We start from the raw sequence: 19,890 nt of genomic DNA, 5'->3' as shown, positions 1-19,890 counted from the left end.
AGGACGTGCCCAAGAGACGGCGGGGCTGATGGATCGTCAGGCCAGGAGGCAGCGAGAAAGTCAGAGAGAGAGAGAGAGAGAGAGAGAGACAGACAGACAGACAGACAGACAGACAGACAGACAGACAGACAGACTCACTGTAGTCGCTGTTTTCATCCTTGGTCCCGTCAATTGTCCCATCGGGATGCATCTGCAGGAAGAACTCTTGCTGGCTGAATAACCGGGTCACGATCCCTTTCAGCTGGGGCTCTGCAAAAGGACAGACACACCGGCATGTACTCCTCCGCCCACAAGCCCGTTGCCGAGGGTGGGGCAGGCTGTGCAGGCGTAGTTCACCAGGGCGGGAGCAGCATGGGCAGGCGGGCAGGCAGGCACTAGAGCGGCCCACCGTCAGGGTCTCCCAGAATCACAACTGACCCCCAGGCAAAAGAGATCAGGAAACAGCTGCTTTGAAACATAGACTCTACGGCAGGGGTCTGCAACCTGCGGCTCTCCAGATATTCATGGACTACATTTCCCATCAGCCCCAATTGGCCATGCTGGTAGGGGCTGATGGGATTTGTAGACCATGAACATCTGGAGAGCCGCAGGTTGCAGACCCCTGCTCTACGGCAATCCAACCTATTGCAGTCCCTCCCCTCCCCAAACCCTGCCTTCCGCAGACCCCACCCCCAAATTTCCCAGCCTGGGCACCCAAGAGAGCACCCACTTGACCCCTGGACAAGGAAGGGAAGGCCCCAATTCCCCCCTACAGGGAAAAGTCATGCTGCAGTTGGAGACATGCAACGGACTGAATTCAAGTGCAATGAACCAACTCCAGCTTCTCTGGCCCTGTCTGAGCCTCCGTCTTCTCTGCCCCTCCCACGCAGGAGGACCAAGGCAGCATTCACACGTGATCCATTGCTGGGTCTTTCAGCTGTTCGCAACCCAACCACCTTGTCCAGACAGGGCTGCACATTTTGCCTACCACGCAAAGAGGGCGTAAGGCCCAGCAAAGTGCCAAGACAAGGCAAAGCTGAGGAGCCTGTTCTGGCCTCAGCCCCACAGCTGCGGGCCTACGATTCAGAGGGGCAGAATGCCAGGAGAGGAACTCAGGGAAATGAGCCTAATCCCACCCACCATCACTGCTGAGGAAGAGCGAAAAAGCGTCCCCCTCCCCCCCGCAATGCCCGGAGCACACGAGCAGCTGCTCTCCGGTGAACGCCCAAATATTTAGCTGCCCAGCAATGGACCTCCTGCCTCTTCTCCTGCTCCGCCCTCCTGGGAGCTTCCGGCTGCGGATATCAATGACTGATCGAACCAGCAAGCGAAGTAGTTGGCCCAGTCTCCAACTCTCGAGGAGGCTCATGAACTTCCAGCACAAGCACTACCTGGGGCCTGGGATTAAGGAAAGCATCGTCTCTCTCTCTCGGGCCAGACCAACTCAGAGGCAGAGGGGAATTTCAGACCCCCTTAAAATGGCTCAATTTGAGTCCACCGGCAGCACAGAGCCCAACAAGATGGGCGTGGGGCGGGGGGGGGGGGTCTCTCAGCTTTCGAGAGGGCAGAACTCCCTTCACCAGATGCCTGATCAAGTGAAAGCAGAGGTGCCAAATATCTGGCTGGCCTTTCAGGGGCGACTTGTCTTGGATCCAGCTGTTCTACTTTCAGGCATCTGGAAGAACAGGCAGCTCCGAGACCCCTTCCTAGCTGATTCTGCCTTGAATGACCATTGCGCAGAAGACCATTGCGTTCACATCCTACATGTGAGTTCCCAAAGGCACCTGGTGGGCCTCTGCAAGTAGCAGAGAGCTGGACTAGATGGACTTTGGTCTGATCCAGCTGGCTTGTTCTTATGTTCTTATGTTCTTATGTTCTAATGGGTCCAGCTCCATCATCCCACCTTAATCAAACCTTGTCCCCCACACCAGGACGTGCTCTGGATTAGGACAGAGCCTTTATTGCTTGGGATGCCCTTCACTCCTTGCTCAGGCTCCAAGACTCTCTCTCTCCTCTCCTCAGAGCCCCAGGGGAGCTCTGCGACCCCCATCCCTTTCCTTATCTGAGCTGTGGAGGCTTCTCTGGGGAATTCAGATTAGCCTGTGCACTCCCACACACGCCAGCTGGGTGACCTTGGGCTAGTCACAGCTTCTCGGAGCTCTCTCAGCCCCACCCACCTCACAGGGTGTTTGTTGTGAGGGGGGAAGGGCAAGGAGATTGTCAGCCCCTTTGAGTCTCCTGCAGGAGAGAAAGGGGGGATATAAATCCAAAACTATTCTTCAAAACTCTCTTTTTTCAGCTGGCAGCATTGTGCGCTCCCAGGGAGGACCAGTCCCCCCCCCCCCCACCCGTGTTCCGTCATCCATCCGGTTTTGCTCCCATTTCACAATCCATTGCCCGATTTTCTTGCTCAAAAGCATCTGTGCAGAAATACTCTCCACCATGGAGCCCACCCTTCTATTTCCATAACCTCTGTGGGCAAACGGGAGGCCGGATTCAAGCTCATCGCTAGGAACGGCGCAGGGGACCGGGGGATATTGTCAGACCCCGAGCAAGGAGCACTCCGATGCTTCGTTATGCAAATGGCTCTGAGCAGATTACCAAGAAGCAAAGAGCTCCCGCCATCCTACCATAATAATATCTCCAAACCAAAAGGGAAAAGGATAAGAGTAAGACAAAAGGTTGACCACCTAAATTTAGCCCGTCACCGATTTAAACTTTCTTCTGGGCACCCGGCGAAAACACGTTGATCTAATAAGTTCTTTAACAGCCCGCTTCTGCTTTATGGATAGCTTTTATGCCGCTTACGTCCAAAGGTTTAGTTCGGTGCCCGACCGCCAGTCACCTTGAGCGGGAGGTGGTGAAGAAGGACTCTAAATCAATAAATTACACCTCTGCTGGAATGTCACACCCAACGGGACAGAGGCCAGGAAAGCCAAAAAGCCGGGTTGTGTCTCAAATACTTGATACTTCCTCATCCTGAATCACCTCCTCTGGCTCTCAAGGTCACTACCGTCTACCCAGACTGGCAGCCACTCCTCAGGGGCTCAGGCAAAGAAAGGTTCCTCACACCACTTAGTTCCAGATTCTTCATCTGGAAATGCCAGGAACAGAACCCAGAACTTTCTGTAGGCCACGTAGATGCACCACAATTGAGTCCCTTCCTCTTTAGCATGGCTAAGTCAAAGGAGGACAGACACCCTACAGCAGTGGGCTCTTATACCAGTGGGTTCTTATACCTTATACCCATCAACATGGATGCAAACCCTGTATTTAAAAACCTAAAAAACACAGGCTTTGGAGAGGCACGCGTCTCCAGAATTTCATTTAGAGAAGCTTCTCAGAAAGCCAGGAGCCAGTGCCCGAGGAAAGTGAAACACAGGCCTACAGGAAACCCCAAACCCACACACCCAGCACAGTCCTGTGTTTCACTGCAAGCCCTGACGAGTGCCAACTGATTCCCTTCCAAATAACCGGTTCTAAGAACTTCAGGCTGTCTCGTGGCCAGGAAGAAAAATGCCCAGACCCTGGAACAGAGATTTAATGTGCAGAAACAGGCAATTGAGGTTTCTCAGGGCATGCGGAGCTGCTGCAGATCAAACATCCAATAAAGCCATGGTGGCGAACCTTTGGCACTCCAGATTTATGGACGACAATTCCCATCAGCCCCTGCCAATTTGCCATGCTGGAAGGGGCTGATGGGAATTGTAGTCCATAACATCTGGAATGCCAAAGGTTCGCCACCACTGCAATAAAGGGACAACGACAGGGGTCAGTTTAAAAGCCAGTAACCCTGGAAGGACAGGAAAAATACTTTATTCATCTGAGGTGGGGGCAGAGCTGGGATCCAGCAGGTTCCCGAGAGTAGGTTACTAATTATTTGCGTGTGCCAAGAGAGGGTTACTAACTGGTGATTTTGCCACGTGATTTTTGCCTTAGTTACGCCCCTCCTCTCAGCAGTAGCGCGCAGAACTTGAAGCAGTCTAGCAGGAGGTTCACCGGTGTGCGTGGCAGCCTGCGCCTGCGTGCATTCGTTTCCCGCCCAAGGACCGGCGTCCTTGCCACAGGCTCACCCAGGAATGCCCCGCCCCCGGAATGCCCGGCCACGCCCCCGTCGTGCCCCGCCCAGCCCCATGGGCGCTACGCCACAGTTTGAATCCCACCACCATGGGAACCTGTTACTAATATTTTTGGATCCCACCACTGGGTGGGGGGGTCAATGATACTGCAAAGTCACAAAGATGGAGGAGAGGGGAACCCCAATCTAGAATGGGATTTGGACTGAGCATGGAACTAGCTGCCAACAGAATGAAACAAACTTTTTTTTATCATTTCCCTTAATTCACAAAGCAAAAGAAAGGCAGCAAAGCACCCATATTTTTTTTAATGGTAATTTCATCAGCTTCAGTGCACAAAAAGCCACAGGGAAATTGACTTCAATAAGGTTGAAAAATACGAGAAGCGCCGGCACTGGAGAAGGCTGAAATCAATACTTTATCATTCCCCATCTCAGCCCCCACCCCCACGGGATCCACTTGACCTCACCGTTCCGTCAAGGGTCAGGGAACCCTCCAAGGGAGAAGAAGAAGAGAAGAGTTTGGATTTATATCCCCCCTTTCTCTCCTGCAGGAGACTCAAAGGGGCTGACAATCTCCTTGCCCTTCCCCCCTCACAACAAACACCCTGTGAGGTAGGTGGGGCTGAGAGAGCTCCGAGAAGCTGTGACTCGCCCAAGGTGGCGTGTGTGGGAGTGCACAGGCTAATCTGAATCCCCCAGAGAAGCCTCCACAGCTCAGGCGGCAGAGCGGGGAATCAAACCCGGTTCCTCCAGATTAGAGACACGAGCTCTTAACCTCCTACGCCACTGCTGCTCCTGCAGGAGACTCAAAGGGGCTGACAATCTCCTTGCCCTTCCCCCCTCACAACAAACACCCTGTGAGGTAGGTGGGGCTGAGAGAGCTCCGAAGAACTGTGACTAGCCCAAGGTCACCCAGCTGCTGTGTGTGGGAGTGCACAGGCTAATCTGAATTCCCCAGAGAAGCCTCCACAGTTCAGGCGGCAGAGCGGGGAATCGAACCCGGTTCCTCCAGATTAGATACACGAGCTCTTAACCTCCTGCGCCACTGCTGCTCCAGGTACTGATCAAACTAAGCAAGTCAGAAGCTCCAGGTACTGAACATGACCAGGTCCCCCACCAACCACCAACACAAAATGGTGACAGATCTGCTGCTCTATGGAAATTTGGAAGGAGGGTCCTCCACAGTTTTGTCCTACGCTCCTGAGAGGGGGACCGGACCACCGGGTCTCTGGAGACCCTTTCAGAATGGGACTAATTCCAAGAAAAAGTAGAAGTTGTTGAAAGCTTTCATGGCCAGAATCTCTGGGGCAGTGATGGCGAACCTCTTCGAGACCGAGTGCCCAAATTGCAACCCAAAACCCACTTATTGATCGCAGAGTGCCAACCCGGCAATTTAACCTGCATGCTGAGGTTTTAGTTTAGAAAAAACGGTTGGCTCCGAGACGTGCGTTACTCAGGAGTAAGCTTAGTGAAGACACTGTGCAATGCTTCCAACGGGTGAATCACGATCCTAGGAGGGTTTACTCAGAAGCAAGTCCCATTGCCAGCAACTGAGCTTACTCCCAGGTACAGGATCATGCCCAGGCCAGCCTAGATGTGTGGGGGGGGGGGGCGACTCTGTTTGCGCGTGCCCACAGAGAGGGCTCTGAGTGCCACCTCTGGCACCCGTGCCATAGGTTCGCCACCACTGCTCTAGGGTGTTGTGGGTTTTCCGGGTTGCGTGGCCGTGTTCCAGTAGCATTCTCTCCTGACATTTCACCTGCATCTGTGGCTGGCATCAAGATGCCAGCCACAGATGCAGGTGAAACGTCAGGAGAGAATGCTACTGGAACACGGCCACGCAACCTGGAAAACCCACAACACCCTAGTAAATTAGAAGTTGTTTACCCTCTGGTTTGACCGGCAGCTTTGATGCGTTATGCAGTTGCCCAGTGGAGTTATAAATCAACCCCTCCACCTGACAGCTTCAGTTTGAACACGAAGAAAGGAGAGGAATCAACACAGACAAACACTGCAGACTCATTTGGGAAACGCTGTCATTTTCAGGCAGTGAAGGAGACGCCACACACAGACTGAGGGGAACTCTGCCTAAATAAGACTGTGCGTCTGGCAGACAAACCCCTTCTGCAGACGCTGCTGCTGGAGACAGAATGGGGTTTTTCTTGGGGGGGGGGGATTGACTTAAGCTGTGTCCACCTGTGCCCTATGGTATAGTGGATAACAGCAGGTGTATTCTAATCTGAAGAACCGGGTTTGAATCCTCACTCCTCCACATGAGTGGCAGAGGCTTATCTGGTGAACTAGGTTTGCGTCCCTACTCCTACTCACGAAGCCTGCTGGGTGACCTTGGGATGGAAGAAGAGTTTGGATTTATATCCCCCTTTCTCTCCTGCAGGAGACTCAAAGGGGCTGACAACCTCCTTGCCCTTCCCCCCTCACAACAAACAGGGTTGGGTGGGGCTGAGAGAGCTCCGAGAAGCTGTGACTAGCCCAAGGTCACCCAGCTGGCGTGTGTGGGAGTGCGCAGGCTAATCTGAATTCCCCAGAGAAGCCTCCACAGCTCAGGCGGCAGAGCTGGGAATCAAACCCGGTTCCTCCAGATTAGATACACGAGCTCTTAACCTCCTACGCCACTGCTGCTCCAGTTCTCTCAGAACTCTTTCAGCCCCACCTGCCTCATACGCCACTCCAGTTCTCTCAGAACTCTCTCAGCCCCACCTGCCTCATAAAGTGTCTGTGGGGAGAGGAAGGGAAAGGAGTTTGTCAGCTGCTTTGAAACTCCTTATAGAAGAGAAAGGTGGGATATAAAAAAATAACAAGAGTTTGGATTTATACCCCACCTTTCTCTCCTGCAAGGAGAGCCAAAGGGGCTTGCAGACTCTTTCCCCTTCCTCTCCCCACAACTCCTCTTCTTCACTGTCTCCATGAGGTTCCGCCGGCCACTGTTCAAGCCCCGCCTGGCCTGGGCATTATTCTGCAGCCATTTCTTCCAAATGACAAATAAGGACCTTGGTCTGGGAGGCAGAATTCAAGTTTGTAGCTCTTTAGAGGGATAAACGAGGGGCTGCTGTACTGGGAAAGTCTGGTAAAACCCAAGAAGCCACGAGGAGAACATAAGAACATAAGAACTAGCCTGCTGGATCAGACCAGAGTCCATGTAGTCCAGCTCTCTGATACTCGCAGTAGCCCACCAGGTGCCTTTGGGAGCTCACCTGCAGGAGGTGAAAGCAATGGCCTTCTGCTGCTGCTGCTGCTCCCGAGCACCTGGTCTGCTAAGGCATTTGCAATCTCAGATCAAGGAGGATCAAGATTGGTCAAGGCCGCTTCAGCCTGGCCTCTACCCTCCTTGTGGGGCAAGGGATGCGGATGCTGTTAACAAGATTTTCACCCCGCCTTTCTGCCCCGGCCAGCTGGGGAAGGGGGGGATCACTGAGGAAATGCCTACTGCAGCCTCTGACAGAAGACAGCAACACGAGCGGACTGACCCATCTCGCCTGGGAGAGTCCCAGATTTTGGGGGCACGGCTGATAAGGCCTAATCTCAGAAGGAGGGGGCCCCTGAAGATGGCCCCTTGAAGGCGTCCACTGCTATCAGGTAGGCTCATAAGGGAGCAGGCAGTCATAAGAACATAAGAACGAGCCTGCTGGATCAGGCCAGAGTCCATCTAGTCCAGCTCTCTGCTACTCGCAGGGGCCCACCAGGTGCCTTTGGGAGCTCACATGCAGGAGGTGAAATCAATGGCCTTCTGCGGCTGCTGCTCCCGAGCACCTGGTCTGCTAAGGCATTTGCAATCTCAGATCAAGGAGGATCAAGATTGGGAGCCAGAGATCGATTTCTCCTCCATAAATCTGTCCAAGCCCCTTTTAAAGCTATCCGTGAGTGGCCATCACCACCTCCTGTGGCAGCATATTCCAAACGGTCCTTCAAGCACCGTGGCTCCAAACCATACAGGGCTTCAAATGTCAACAGCAGCACCTTGCATTGAGCCTAGAAGCTGCGCAGACAACATCAGCAGAGTGTGAGTCACACACACAAAAATCCCACCTTCTCTGATTAAGGATAAAAGAAAATGATTATTAAGGAACCACATCATAGATAGGAAAGCACGGAGACAGGGACAGCCTCTAGCTGCCTAACCAGCTAAGGGCAGAAAGAGTTTCCAAAAAGGAAGAGAAAATGGCCCCAAGAATATTAGTTTGAGAAGAAGTAGAAGAGTTTGGATTTATATCCCCCCCCCACTTTCTCTCTTGTAAGGATACTCAAAGTGGCTTATAAACTCCCACAACAAACACCCTGTGAGGTGGGTGGGTGAGAGAGGTACAAAGAACTGTGACTAGCCCAAGGCCACCCAGCTGGCATGTGTTGGAATGCACAAGCTAATCTAGTTCACCAGATAAGCCTCCACAGCTCAAGTGGCAAAGCAGGGACTCAAACCCAGTTCTCCAGATTAGAGTGCACCTTCTGTTAAGAAGAAGAAGAGGAGTTTGGATTTATATCCCCCCTTTCTCTCCTGCAGGAGACTCAAAGGGGCTGACAATCTCCTTGCCCTTCCCCCCTCACAACAAACACCCTGTGAGGTGGGTGGGGCTGAGAGAGCTCCGAGAAGCTGTGTCTAGCCCAAGGTCACCCAGCTGGCGTGTGTGGGAGTGCACAGGCTAATCTGAATCCCCCAGAGAAGCCTCCACAGCTCAGGCGGCAGAGCTGGGAATCAAACCCGGTTCCTCCAGATTAGATACACGAGCTCTTAACCGCTTAAGCCACTGCTTAACCACTGTACCACACTGTCTTGAGGGCAGACAAGAGGTGGCACATGGAGGAAGCCCAATCTAGCTGGTCACTTGGCCACCCCCTGCAGGGTGGCCGTCTCATTCCTTTGCATGCCGGAGTGAGGTGGCCCCCATGACCCCTCCAGCCAACCCCCTGGCTGCAGAATTCCGCATCAACTGAAGTTTCCAAACACATCTCGGGGCAGCCCCATGTAGAATGTATTGCAGCAGTCTAATCTAGATGTAACGAGAGCATCCACTACAGTGGCTGGACCTTTTCTGCCCAGCAAAGGCTACCGCTGTCTAGCCCATCAAAGCTGATTAAAAGCTGCCACCTGCTTCCCCAGCAACAGACCTGGGTTCAAAACCACCCCCAGGCTACAAACCTGTTCCTTCAAGGGAAGGGCAACCCCCTCTAGAAAAGATGTCACCATTAATCTGTTGGGAGTAACAATTTCTAGTGTGCAAAAGAACTGAGAAGATGACCCATTGGGGGTGGGCTAGGGGTCAGCTAAAGAGGGCTGTAAGGTGAAAGATCCTTCCATCTTAGCTTGTCCTCAGGTCTAATTTCGTCCTTCTTCTCCAAAGTCTCCTCTCCCTCCTTCCCCAGCTGCCAAGGGAGCTGAGACGGCCCCTGCCTCTCAGCTTTCTTGTCTTAATTGTAGTTCCCTGATAAACATTTAACTGTTACTTTTAATCAGTGAATCTGCCTCTTTTTTGCAAACCCAGTATTCTGCCAACAAAATCCCAAATTAGGCCTCCCACCCGCAAGCAGAACTTCTGTCTTATTTCTAGTTGGTTTCTAATGTTGTTTTAATGTACTACGTGTTTGTTTTAGGATTTAAGTTTATTCCAGTTTTTGACATTGTTGTTTATGTGTTAAATACATAAATATAGATACAGATGTATGAATATTTCCCCTTGAGGAGAGACTTAGGAGCTGGGTATGTTTAGTCTGGAGAAGAGTTGGTTCTGGGGTGACATGACAGCCGTGTTCCAATATTTGAAGGGATGTCACATTAAACAGGGAGCAAGCTTGTTTTCTGCTGCTCCAGAGACTAAGACAAGGAGTAATGGACTCGAGATGCAGGAAAAGAGATTCCACCTAAAACATCAGGAAGAACTTCCTGAAATATGCTCCGTGGAACAGAAATGTATCTTGCCATGACTTGCCAACCACAGATGTGGGAGAAACATAAGAAGCAAAAACTACCAAACCATGGTATGATAGATTACCCACCATGCTAGGCACTTTACATTCAGGAAGATGAGTAACTCTGTGTAGACACTCAGTAATCTATCCCTGTCAGCCAGAGAAACATTAAATTGGCACCAGAGGCATGCAGAGTTCAAACAAAGATTTAGATGTTTATTTACAAGAAAACTAAAGTAAATCAGGAAGGGTTTTAAGCCAAGAGTCACATTGATAAGTATACACAAGGAGCTGGTTCAAAGAAGATGCTTACTTACAAGATCTTAAGAAGATGCTTACTTACTGGTCGCCGCATCTCAAAAAGGATATTGAGGAGATAGAAAAAGTGCAGAGAAGGGCAACGAGGTTGATTGAAGGATTGGAGCACCTTCCCTATGAGGAGAGGCTGCAGCGTTTGGGACTCTTTAGTTTGGAGAGGAGGCGGCTGAGGGGGGATATGATTGAAGTCTACAAAATTATGCATGGGGTAGAAAATGTGGACAGAGAGAAATTTTTCTCTCTTTCTCGCAATACTAGAACCAGGGAGCATTCATTGAAAATGTTGGGGGGAAGAATTAGGACTAATAAAAGGAAACACTTCTTCACGCAACGTGTGATTGGTGTTTGGAATATGCTGCCACAGGAGGTGGTGATGGCCACTAACCTGGATAGCTTTAAAAGGGGCTTGGACAGATTTATGGAGGAGAAGTCGATTTATGGCTACCAATCTTGATCCTCTTTGATCTGAGATTGCAAATGCCTTAACAGTCCAGGTGCTCGGGAGCAACAGCCGCAGAAGGCCATTGCTTTCACATCCTACATGTGAGCTCCCAAAGGCACCTGGTGGGCCACTGCGAGTAGCAGAGAGCTGGACTAGATGGACTTTGGTCTGATCCAGCTGGCTTGTTCTTATGTTCTTATGTTCTTAAGATGTTTCAATATCATTAAATTGCTGCTTCAAGGGTAGCTCTGGTCACCAACTCCTGTGCCTTCAACTTCGTTACAGTCACTTAGAAAAAAACTACCCTAATCTTCAGGAGTTGTTTCTTTTACTGTCTGGAAATCTCCAAATCGAGCAGCTGATATCCCGAAGGAGCAGCCTGGTGGGGCTCAGCCAGGTGAGTGGGGCGTGGGGGCAGGGGCAGTGGGGGGGCACCAGAGTCAGTTTTGCCCTGGCTGCCATTTCCCCCCCCCCCCATACCTCTGCACTGGACTGCCAGGTGAATCAAACACTCCTGGCTCAAACACTCACCTTCAACCACCATATAAAGCCAGAAGCCAAACAGCTCCAAGTCACGTGGTCAGGAAGAAAGTGCCAGTTAGAGGGCTCCTGTCACTCTTAAATTTGGCATGTCGGCTGCATACCGAGTGACGCTGGCTCACCTCTCACTGGAACCCTTTTAATGGCATTTCCCCAGCCAAAGTTGGCTCCAGGATTTTGGAAATATACCTGCAACAGCCTCTCCACTGCCTTGGAAGACGTCATGCTGCAAGAACCAAGAATCTTCAATTGCTGGAACTGCTTTGCATGGGATGCCCTGGGCAAAGAGGGGACGTTGGAACCGCGGGTTGTTTGCCAGGGCTGGGCTCCCCATAAGTGCCTCCCCCTGCATCCACTGCAGCCAATCCCAGCACAGCAGGTCACAAAAGACGAAGGGCCGTCTAATTCAGTCTAATTCAGGTTAGAAGAAAAACAGCAATAATGCCAGAGCAGCCAGGCTGACACTAATTTACATGGGTCCTGATTCATCTGACAGCCCTCCTGAAGAAGCCACGCTCAAAATAAGAGCACGGGAACGGATAGAATGTTGGTGATCACTCCGTGTCTTCACAGACGTTCATCCAATGGGCTGAAGGCAGCAGACTAGCAAGAGCCAGCTTTTAAGCAGAACTAGGACCAAACCAACTTCAAAATTAAAAGCCTTGTTGGATCAAGCCAGTGAGGGCCCACGAGGTCCAGCATCCCGTCTCACATAACAGCCACCCAGCTGCCACTGAGGGCCACAAACAGAGGCCAAAACCCCTTCCCCCGATGCCGCCTCCTAGCACAGGACCTCAGAACCTCTGAAGAGGGCAACTCCCTTAAGTTGTCATAGTTTCTCCTCCACAAATCTCTCTAACCCCCTATAACAGTGATGGCGAACCTTTTCGAGACCAAGTGCCCAAATTGCAACCCAAAACCCACTTGTTTATCGCAAAGTGCCAACACGGCAATTTAACCTGAATACTGAGGTTTTCGTTTAGAAAAAAACGGTTGGCTCTGAGGCGTGCGTTACTCAGGAGTAAGCTTGATGGTAGTCGGTGGCTTTGATTTGAAGCAACCATGCAACTCTTCTAATGGGTGAATCACGACCCTAGGAGGGTTTACTCAGAAGCAAGCCCCATTGCCAGCAACTGAGCTTACTCCCAGGTAAAGGATCACGGTTTGGTTCTTTGCATGAAAATCAGTGGGGTTTAACAGCGCTTAACAGGGTTGCCTACACTGCTTCCCCAAACTAGGTCTTAGATTTAATACTAATAATCGAGCCCAGTGGCCCAGGCCAGCCTAGATGGGGGGGGGGCGACTCTGTTTGCGTGTGCCCACAGAGAGGGTTCTGAGTGCCACCTCTGGCACCCATGCCATAGGTTCGCCACCACTGCCCTATAATCCCCTCAGTGCTTATGGCCGTCACGACATCCACTGGCAGAGAAATTCACCCTTTCCTTACTGAGCAAAGAAGAATCCTCTCCATCTTGTGCCTGCTGCTCATCAGCTTCACTGGGCATCTCAATTATGGGAGAGAAGAAGAGAAGAGTTTGAATTTATACCCCATTTTTCTCAACCGTAAGGAGTCTCCATGTGACTTACAAACACCTTCCCTTCTCTTCCTCTCCCCACAGGTGAGGCTGGGAGAGCTCGGAGAGAACTGTGACAGCCCCAAGGCCACACAGCAGGCTTCATGTGCAGGAGTGGGGAAACAAATCCATTTCCACCACATAAAAGTCCACCACTCGTGTGGAAAAGTGGGGAATCAAATCCGGTTCTCCAGATTAGAATCACAGAATCATACAGTTGGAAGAGACCACCAGGCAGTGGTGGGATTCAAAGGATTTAACCACTGATTGTTTACAAGCACCATTTTAACAACCGGTTCTGCCGAAGTTGTGCGAACCGGCTGAATCCCACCACTGCCACCAGGGCCATCAAGTCCAAGCCCCTGCCATGCAGGAACACACAATCAAGGCACTCCCGACATGTGTTCATCCAGCCTCTGTTTCAAAACCTCCAAAGAAGGAGACTCCACCACACTCCAAGGGAGTGCATTCCACTGTCGAACAGCCCTGGCGGTCAGCACGTTTTCCCTGATGGTTTATATTATTTTATTTATTTATTTATTTATTTATTATTTAAATTTATAGACCGCCCAATCCCCAAGGGGCTCTGGGCAGTGCACAACATAATCTATGTACAGTATATAACAAGGGCCGCAATAGTGACCGTATATACTAAAATTCGTTAAAACCATTAAAACCATATAAACAGCGGTCAAACCAATAACAATAAAAATGGCGTCCCGCAATCCAATTCCTTTAAAAACCACCCCAAAAAGAAGGGAGCAACCAAACTTCTCCCTAAAAATAGCAATAAATATGCAAAAACAGATTATAAAATAGGGAGCAAGAGAACCAGGGAGCAAAGCAAGGAAGGGGGGGCGGGGGCACGCACCTCAGCGACTGGACGCTCCAAAGGCCCGGCAGAACAACTCAGTCTTACAGGCCCTGCGGAATTCACCAAGGTCCCGCAGGGCCCGGACAGCTGGAGGGAGAGCGTTCCACCAGGCCGGGGCCAGGGCTGTAAAGGTCCTGGCCCGTGTGGAGGCCAGCCGCATCATTGAGGGGCCAGGAGCACCAGCAAATTGGCCTCTGCTGAGCGCAGAGGCCAAGTAGGGGCATATGGGGTAATGCGGTCTCTCAGGTACGAGGGTCCCAGGCCGCGTAAGGCGTGGGTCAGGTGGAACACTGGAACACTGGAATTAGAGTCAGATTCGAGTCCACCGCTTTTAACCACTACACCACGCTGGAGGGGGAGACAAATATCCACTCTGTCCAACCCATGGGAAAGTCTAGATACCTGAACCATATAACTGGAGCCTTTTTTCCTAAACTGAAAAGTCCAAAACTCCTCGGTCTCCTCTCATTGGGAAGCTGCTCCAAGCCCCTAACCATCTCGGGGGGCTTCTGCTGTACTTTTTCTAGTTCTACAATATCCTTTCTGAGATACACTGGCCAGAAATGTAAACAGAGTTGTGGATGAGACTGCACACAAATCTATACAATGACATTACAACAGTCCCTTTCCTAACAATCCCCAGTATGGAGTTTGCCTTTCCCCCCGCCACTGTGTGCTGAGGTGAGATTTTCGCAAAGCCTTCCTCTGTACCCAACTTCTGTCTCAATCTCAGCCACTCGGTCTCCATTTGCTTATATTTAAATGTACCATATTTTATTCCAGTGTTCCACCTGACCCTTGTCCACACGGAAGGTGGCTTGCAAATAGTTGCCCACACGCCCAAACGTCAGTTCCTGTTGGTTTTCACCATCCTGAATAATTTGGACCCATCCACAAACGTGGCTCAGATTGGACAGATTTATGGAGGAGAAGTCGATCTATGGCTACCAATTTTGATCCTCTTTGATCTGAGATTGCAAATGCCTTAGCAGACCAGGTGCTCAGGAGCAGCAGCCGCAGAAGGCCCTTGCTTTCACCTCCTGCACATGAGCTCCCAAAGGCACCTGGTGGGCCACTGCGAGAAGCAGAGAGCTGGACTAGATGGACTCTGGTCTGATCCAGCTGGCTTGTTCTTATGTTCTTATGACTCCTAAACTTCTGTACCTCCATTCCCAATAACTGATGAACAAACCAAATAGCACACCCCCAATACCCATCCCTTGCGGGACACCTCTGCCTGCTTCCTTCCACCCTGATTCCTACTCTCCTCTTCCTGCCGTTTAACCAATTTTAATCCATAAGCAGACCCGTCTGTTTATGCCAGGATAGCTAAGTTGACTTGGAGTTCTCTGAAGAGGGACCTGGTCAAAAGGGCAGGAAGGCCAAGAATATCCTGTCTTCCCAGATCAGTTTTATCCACCTGCTTGCCAACCTATCCAAAGACCTGGCAAATCCACCATAATAATCAAGGCAGGTGTACAACAGATACTGTCACAAATATTACACCAATGCATACTCCAACTCACTGAGTGAGTATCCTTTCAATGTTATCTTTCTATCAAAAATGTACAAAAACAATTCCACAAGTATGTTCACCATCCAGTGTGGCTATAAAACCTCTAGATTACATTTCTATTTCGGCAGTCCTTTGGCAAGCCAATCTGAAATGTACAAATACGGGTATCAACATATAAAAGTCTGTCTAATCCTTTCATTTTCATATAATTAACAAAAACCCAAACAACCCTTCCATATGCACTTCCAATTGTTGTACAAAGTATTTTCTTTCCTTACTCCTCTAGGAGCACAACTGTTTTTTTCTTAAGCTACATAAAAAATAAAACATTCATATTATTCACTATTAAACCTAAATTTTTATATGAATAATAATACAACACTTTTCATTGTGAAAATTCACCTACATCATTTCCAAACTGAGTTTCAGATTTCAGTTGAATGGCTCTTCTTCTATAAGAGCAAACAAAGGGGGAGAGAGAGAAAAATGAGGAATAAATTCAAAATATATTTGTTCTAAGCTTTTCCAAAAGTAATCAAATAGAAGAAGAAGAAGAAGAAGAAGAAGAAGAAGAAGAAGAAGAAGAAGACGAAGACGAAGAAGAAGACGAAGAAGAAGAAGAAGAAAAAGAAGAAGAGGAGGAGGAGGAGGAGGAGGAAGAGGAAGAGGAAGAGGAGGAGTTTGGATTTATATCCCCCCTTTCTCTCCTGCAAGAGACTCAAAGGGGCTTACAATCTCCTTGCCCTTCCCCCCTCACAACAAACACCCTGTGAGGTGGGTGGGACTGAGAGAGCTCCGAGAAGCTGTGACTAGCCCAAGGTCACCCAGCGGGCGTGTGTGGGAGTGCACAGGCTAATCTGAATTCCCCAGATCAGCCTCCACAGCTCAGGCGGCAGAGCTGGGAATCAAACCCGGTTCCTCCAGATTAGATACACGAGCTCTTAACCTCCTATGCCACTGCTGCTCCTTTCAAAACATACAAGTACACTTACTAGATCGTCCTTCTCTCTAGATAGCAGGATCTCGTGTGACAGCAAAATACAAAGAAGTTTCCACAGTATATACCAGTTGATTGTTCCAGCTGTGATCCCAGCTGCAATTATAGAAATGCTGAGCAGTCAATTGCAGAATTGAGTCCCTGTGGGATGTTGTTCCCAATTCAAAAATCAGCTTTGCCTCTCTTTGTTTTAATTTTCTTCTTATATTTTCTTCTTAGCCCTTTAGGGCTCGGGGCATCTCACAACATACATCCAATGCCTCAATCAGTTAAACATTTAAACGTTCCAATGATCTCTGACTGTGGTTTCTACTACCGGTAATTTGCTTGGAACGCGTTAGGCCAGCTGGCCTGCGATGCCCTGAGCCCCCTCTGCACCCCTTCTTATAACTGGGGTGACATTTGCCGCTTTCCAGGTCTCTGCCTTGAAGGGACAAGTTTCACACATCAGGTAGCAAATCATTCCCATACTTGGCATGTGTCACACACACACACACACACATACCCCACCGCACTCAACCGAAGGGAACTCCTCAAATGTGCCTCCTGGCTGCCACAGACTGCGCTACAAGTATTTCCCACGGCTCAAGGGATTCGAGAATAATTTATTTGGGCCGGATCCAGCAAAAGATGGCTCAAATCATCACCCGCAACTTGGATCAGTTGACAGCTCAGCCTTTTGGAAAACGTGGAGCTATCGTTTGCATTCAGCGATCCAAGCCAAGGCAGGGTGACGCTGGAGCAGCCGCCTGGGTGGGGCTTTCGTTAGCGGCTACACCAATACCACCCCCCCAAACAGGCATTTTCACTTAGTAAAAACCTTCACTGCCTTGCAGGTCTAGCCTGAACAGAATGATTCTTTCTAAATCTAGCTTCAAAGGACAGCTGTGTAAGTGCAGATATCAGTCCGGCTGCACCTTAAAAACTAACAAAGTTTATGGGGTATACGCGTTTGAGAGTTTAGATCCCTTTGTATCTAATGAAGTGAGATCTGACAGTTGAGAACATAAGAACATAAGAACAAGCCAGCTGGATCAGACCAGAGTCCATCTAGTCCAGCTCTCTGCTACTCGCAGTGGCCCACCAGGTGCCTTGGGGAGCTCACCTGCAGGATGTGAAAGCAATGGCCTTAAGAACATAAGAAAGAGCCTGCTGGATCAGACCAGAGTCCATCTAGTCCAGCTCTCTGCTACTCGCAGTGGCCCACCAGGTGCCTTGGGGAGCTCACCTGCAGGATGTGAAAGCAATGGCCTTAAGAACATAAGAAAGAGCCTGCTGGATCAGACCAGAGTCCATCTAGTCCAGCTCTCTGCTACTCGCAGTAGCCCACCAGGTGCCTTGGGGAGCTCACATTCAAGATGTGAAAGCAATGGCCTTCTGTGGCTGTTGCTCCCAAACACCTGGTCTGCTAAGGCATTTGCAATCTGAGATCAAGGAGGATCAAGATTGGGAGCCATAGATCGACTTCTCCTCCATCAATCTGTCCAAACCCCTTTTAAAGCTATCTAGGTTAGTGGCCATCACCACCTCCTGTGGCAGCATATTCCAAACACCAATTACTCGTTGTGTGAAGAAGTGTTTCCTTTTATTAGTCCTAATCCTTCCCCCCAGCATTTTCAATGGATGCCCCCTGGTTCTAGGATTGTGAGAAAGAGAGAAAAATTTATCTCTGTCCACATTTTCTACCCCATGCATAATTTTATAGACTTCAATCATATCCCCCCTCAGCCGTCTCCTCTCCAAACTAAAGAGTCCCAAACGCTGCAGCCTCTCCTCATAAGGAAGGTGCTCCAATCCTTCAATCATCCTCGTTGCCCTTCTCTGCACTTTTTCTATCTCTTCGATATCCTTTTTGAGATGTGGCGACCAGAACTGGACACAGGACTCCAAGTGCGGTCGCACCACGGCTTTATATAAGGGCATGACAATCCTTGCAGTTTTATTATCAGGACATCCTTTTGGAAACTTGTACTACAAAAACCATGTTGGTCCCTATGATGCAGTTGGACTAAACTCTAGACCTTCTAAACCTCTTGTAGTTCATGCGTTTAAAAGACTGCCCTGATGCTGAAGACCTCATTATCAATCTGTGCTTTTGACAGGTGTCCTTCCTGCTGATTAATTTGCTTTAATGTATTGTCGAAGGCAATACATTAATACCATCCCTAGTTGTCGAAGGCAATACATTAAAGCAATACATTAATGGGGTGCTGTGTGGTTTCCGGGCTGTATGGCCGTGTTCTAGCAGCATTCTCTCCTGACGTTCCGCCTGCATCTGTGGCTGGCATCTTCAGAGGATCTTCAAAAGATTCAGATCCTCTGAAGATGCCAGCCACAGATGCAGGCGAAACGTCAGGAGAGAATGCTGCTAGAACACGGCCATACAGCCCGGAAACCCCACAGCACCCAAATTTGCTTTAAGTTTTGCAGACCTGAATTTCAGTGGCTGGTTTTATGGCCCAAACCAGGCCACGTTCATCAGATCTCAGAACCTAACCAGGATCTGTTCTGGTCAGCATTTGGATGGGAGACCATCAAGGAAGCCCAGAGATTGTACACAGAGGCAAGCAATGGCTAATACCCACTCAACCTCTCTCCCTGCTTGTGCAGTTGCCATAAGACAGCTGTGACCTGATGAATCTTTCTACCATCCCTAGTTGGGCATTTCGGTGTCGCTGGTTGATCTTCCAGATCACTGCTTCTTTGGGGGGGGGGGAGGTGTTTCTACAGTGTTTCAGGGGATTCTTTTGTCTACAGCCACCCACGGGTGTGATTTGTCACAGAAGGGCTGGGTATAAATTTACCCAGCAAATTAACAGACGTGGCTCCTGCAGGCAAAATCTGGAACTTGGCAATTGCATCTGGAATCAGGAAAGGCTGACCTTGAGCCACGGATTTGGGGAGCCACTCATAGCCAGCGGGGTACCGCAAATGGGGACACGGGGTATCCCATGTCCCCGGACACACACCGTTTCATCATGTGGGGTGTGCACCATGTAACGAAACGGCATGCACCACGGCCTCCCACCGCTGAGGCCCCCCCCCCACCTCCCTGCAGGCTCTGATTGGGTGAATTCTTTTTCAAGGAAAGAGGGATTTTCTCTGTGTGTGTGTGTACACGCGCACACACACAATCCTTACATTGCTGAAGCTATAACGGTGTTGGAAGTAGCAACGTCTAGCATGCAAAAGGACTGAGAAGAAGACACAGCAGAGGGGCAGGCTGGTGACTAACTAGAAAGGGCTTGTGAGGGTGGTGACCCCCCTCGGCCCTTTCGTGCCACCTCTTGTCTGTCCTTAGACTGTCAAGTCTAATTTCCTCCTCCTCCTCCTCCTCCTCGGAAGTTCCTCTCCCTAGCTAGCAAAGGTCCCTGCCTCTCAGCTTCCTGCCTGAAACGGGGCTCTCTCATAACCATCTGTTGGGGGGCACAGCGCCCAGGAGGCTCCCGAGTACGGCAGCCATTCTGCTTGGAAAAGGGCCTCTCACGTGCAACTAACCTTTCCTTCCCAAATGTGGTTTCGGAGAAAACTGCTGACATTGCAAGACCCTCTGGCTCCAATGTGTGTACGTGCAAATGCCAAATCCTCTGCTCATGCCCCCGTGCTCTTTGCCCTGTTCGTTGTATTGTTTCCCCTGCCTGCCTGCCTTGTTT

At 50.1% G+C, this 19,890-nt stretch overlaps 1 protein-coding gene across 1 annotated transcript in view; it reads right to left on the bottom strand.

The window, feature by feature from the left end:
- The window catches only part of FGF12 (fibroblast growth factor 12), a 262,754-nt gene that overhangs the window by 78,601 nt on the left and 164,263 nt on the right, over positions 1-19,890 (bottom strand). The window contains exon 3 of the mRNA XM_048506241.1: positions 139-249. Within this exon, the coding sequence (XP_048362198.1) occupies positions 139-249 (111 nt within the window). The remainder of the gene's footprint in view (positions 1-138; positions 250-19,890) is intronic.

Source organism: Sphaerodactylus townsendi, linkage group LG08, assembly GCF_021028975.2.
Source record: "Sphaerodactylus townsendi isolate TG3544 linkage group LG08, MPM_Stown_v2.3, whole genome shotgun sequence".
NCBI classification, from domain to species: Eukaryota; Metazoa; Chordata; class Lepidosauria; order Squamata; family Sphaerodactylidae; genus Sphaerodactylus; species Sphaerodactylus townsendi.
The sequence above is the reverse complement of the archived record's forward strand: the minus strand, read 5'-3'. Positions and strand labels throughout refer to the sequence as shown.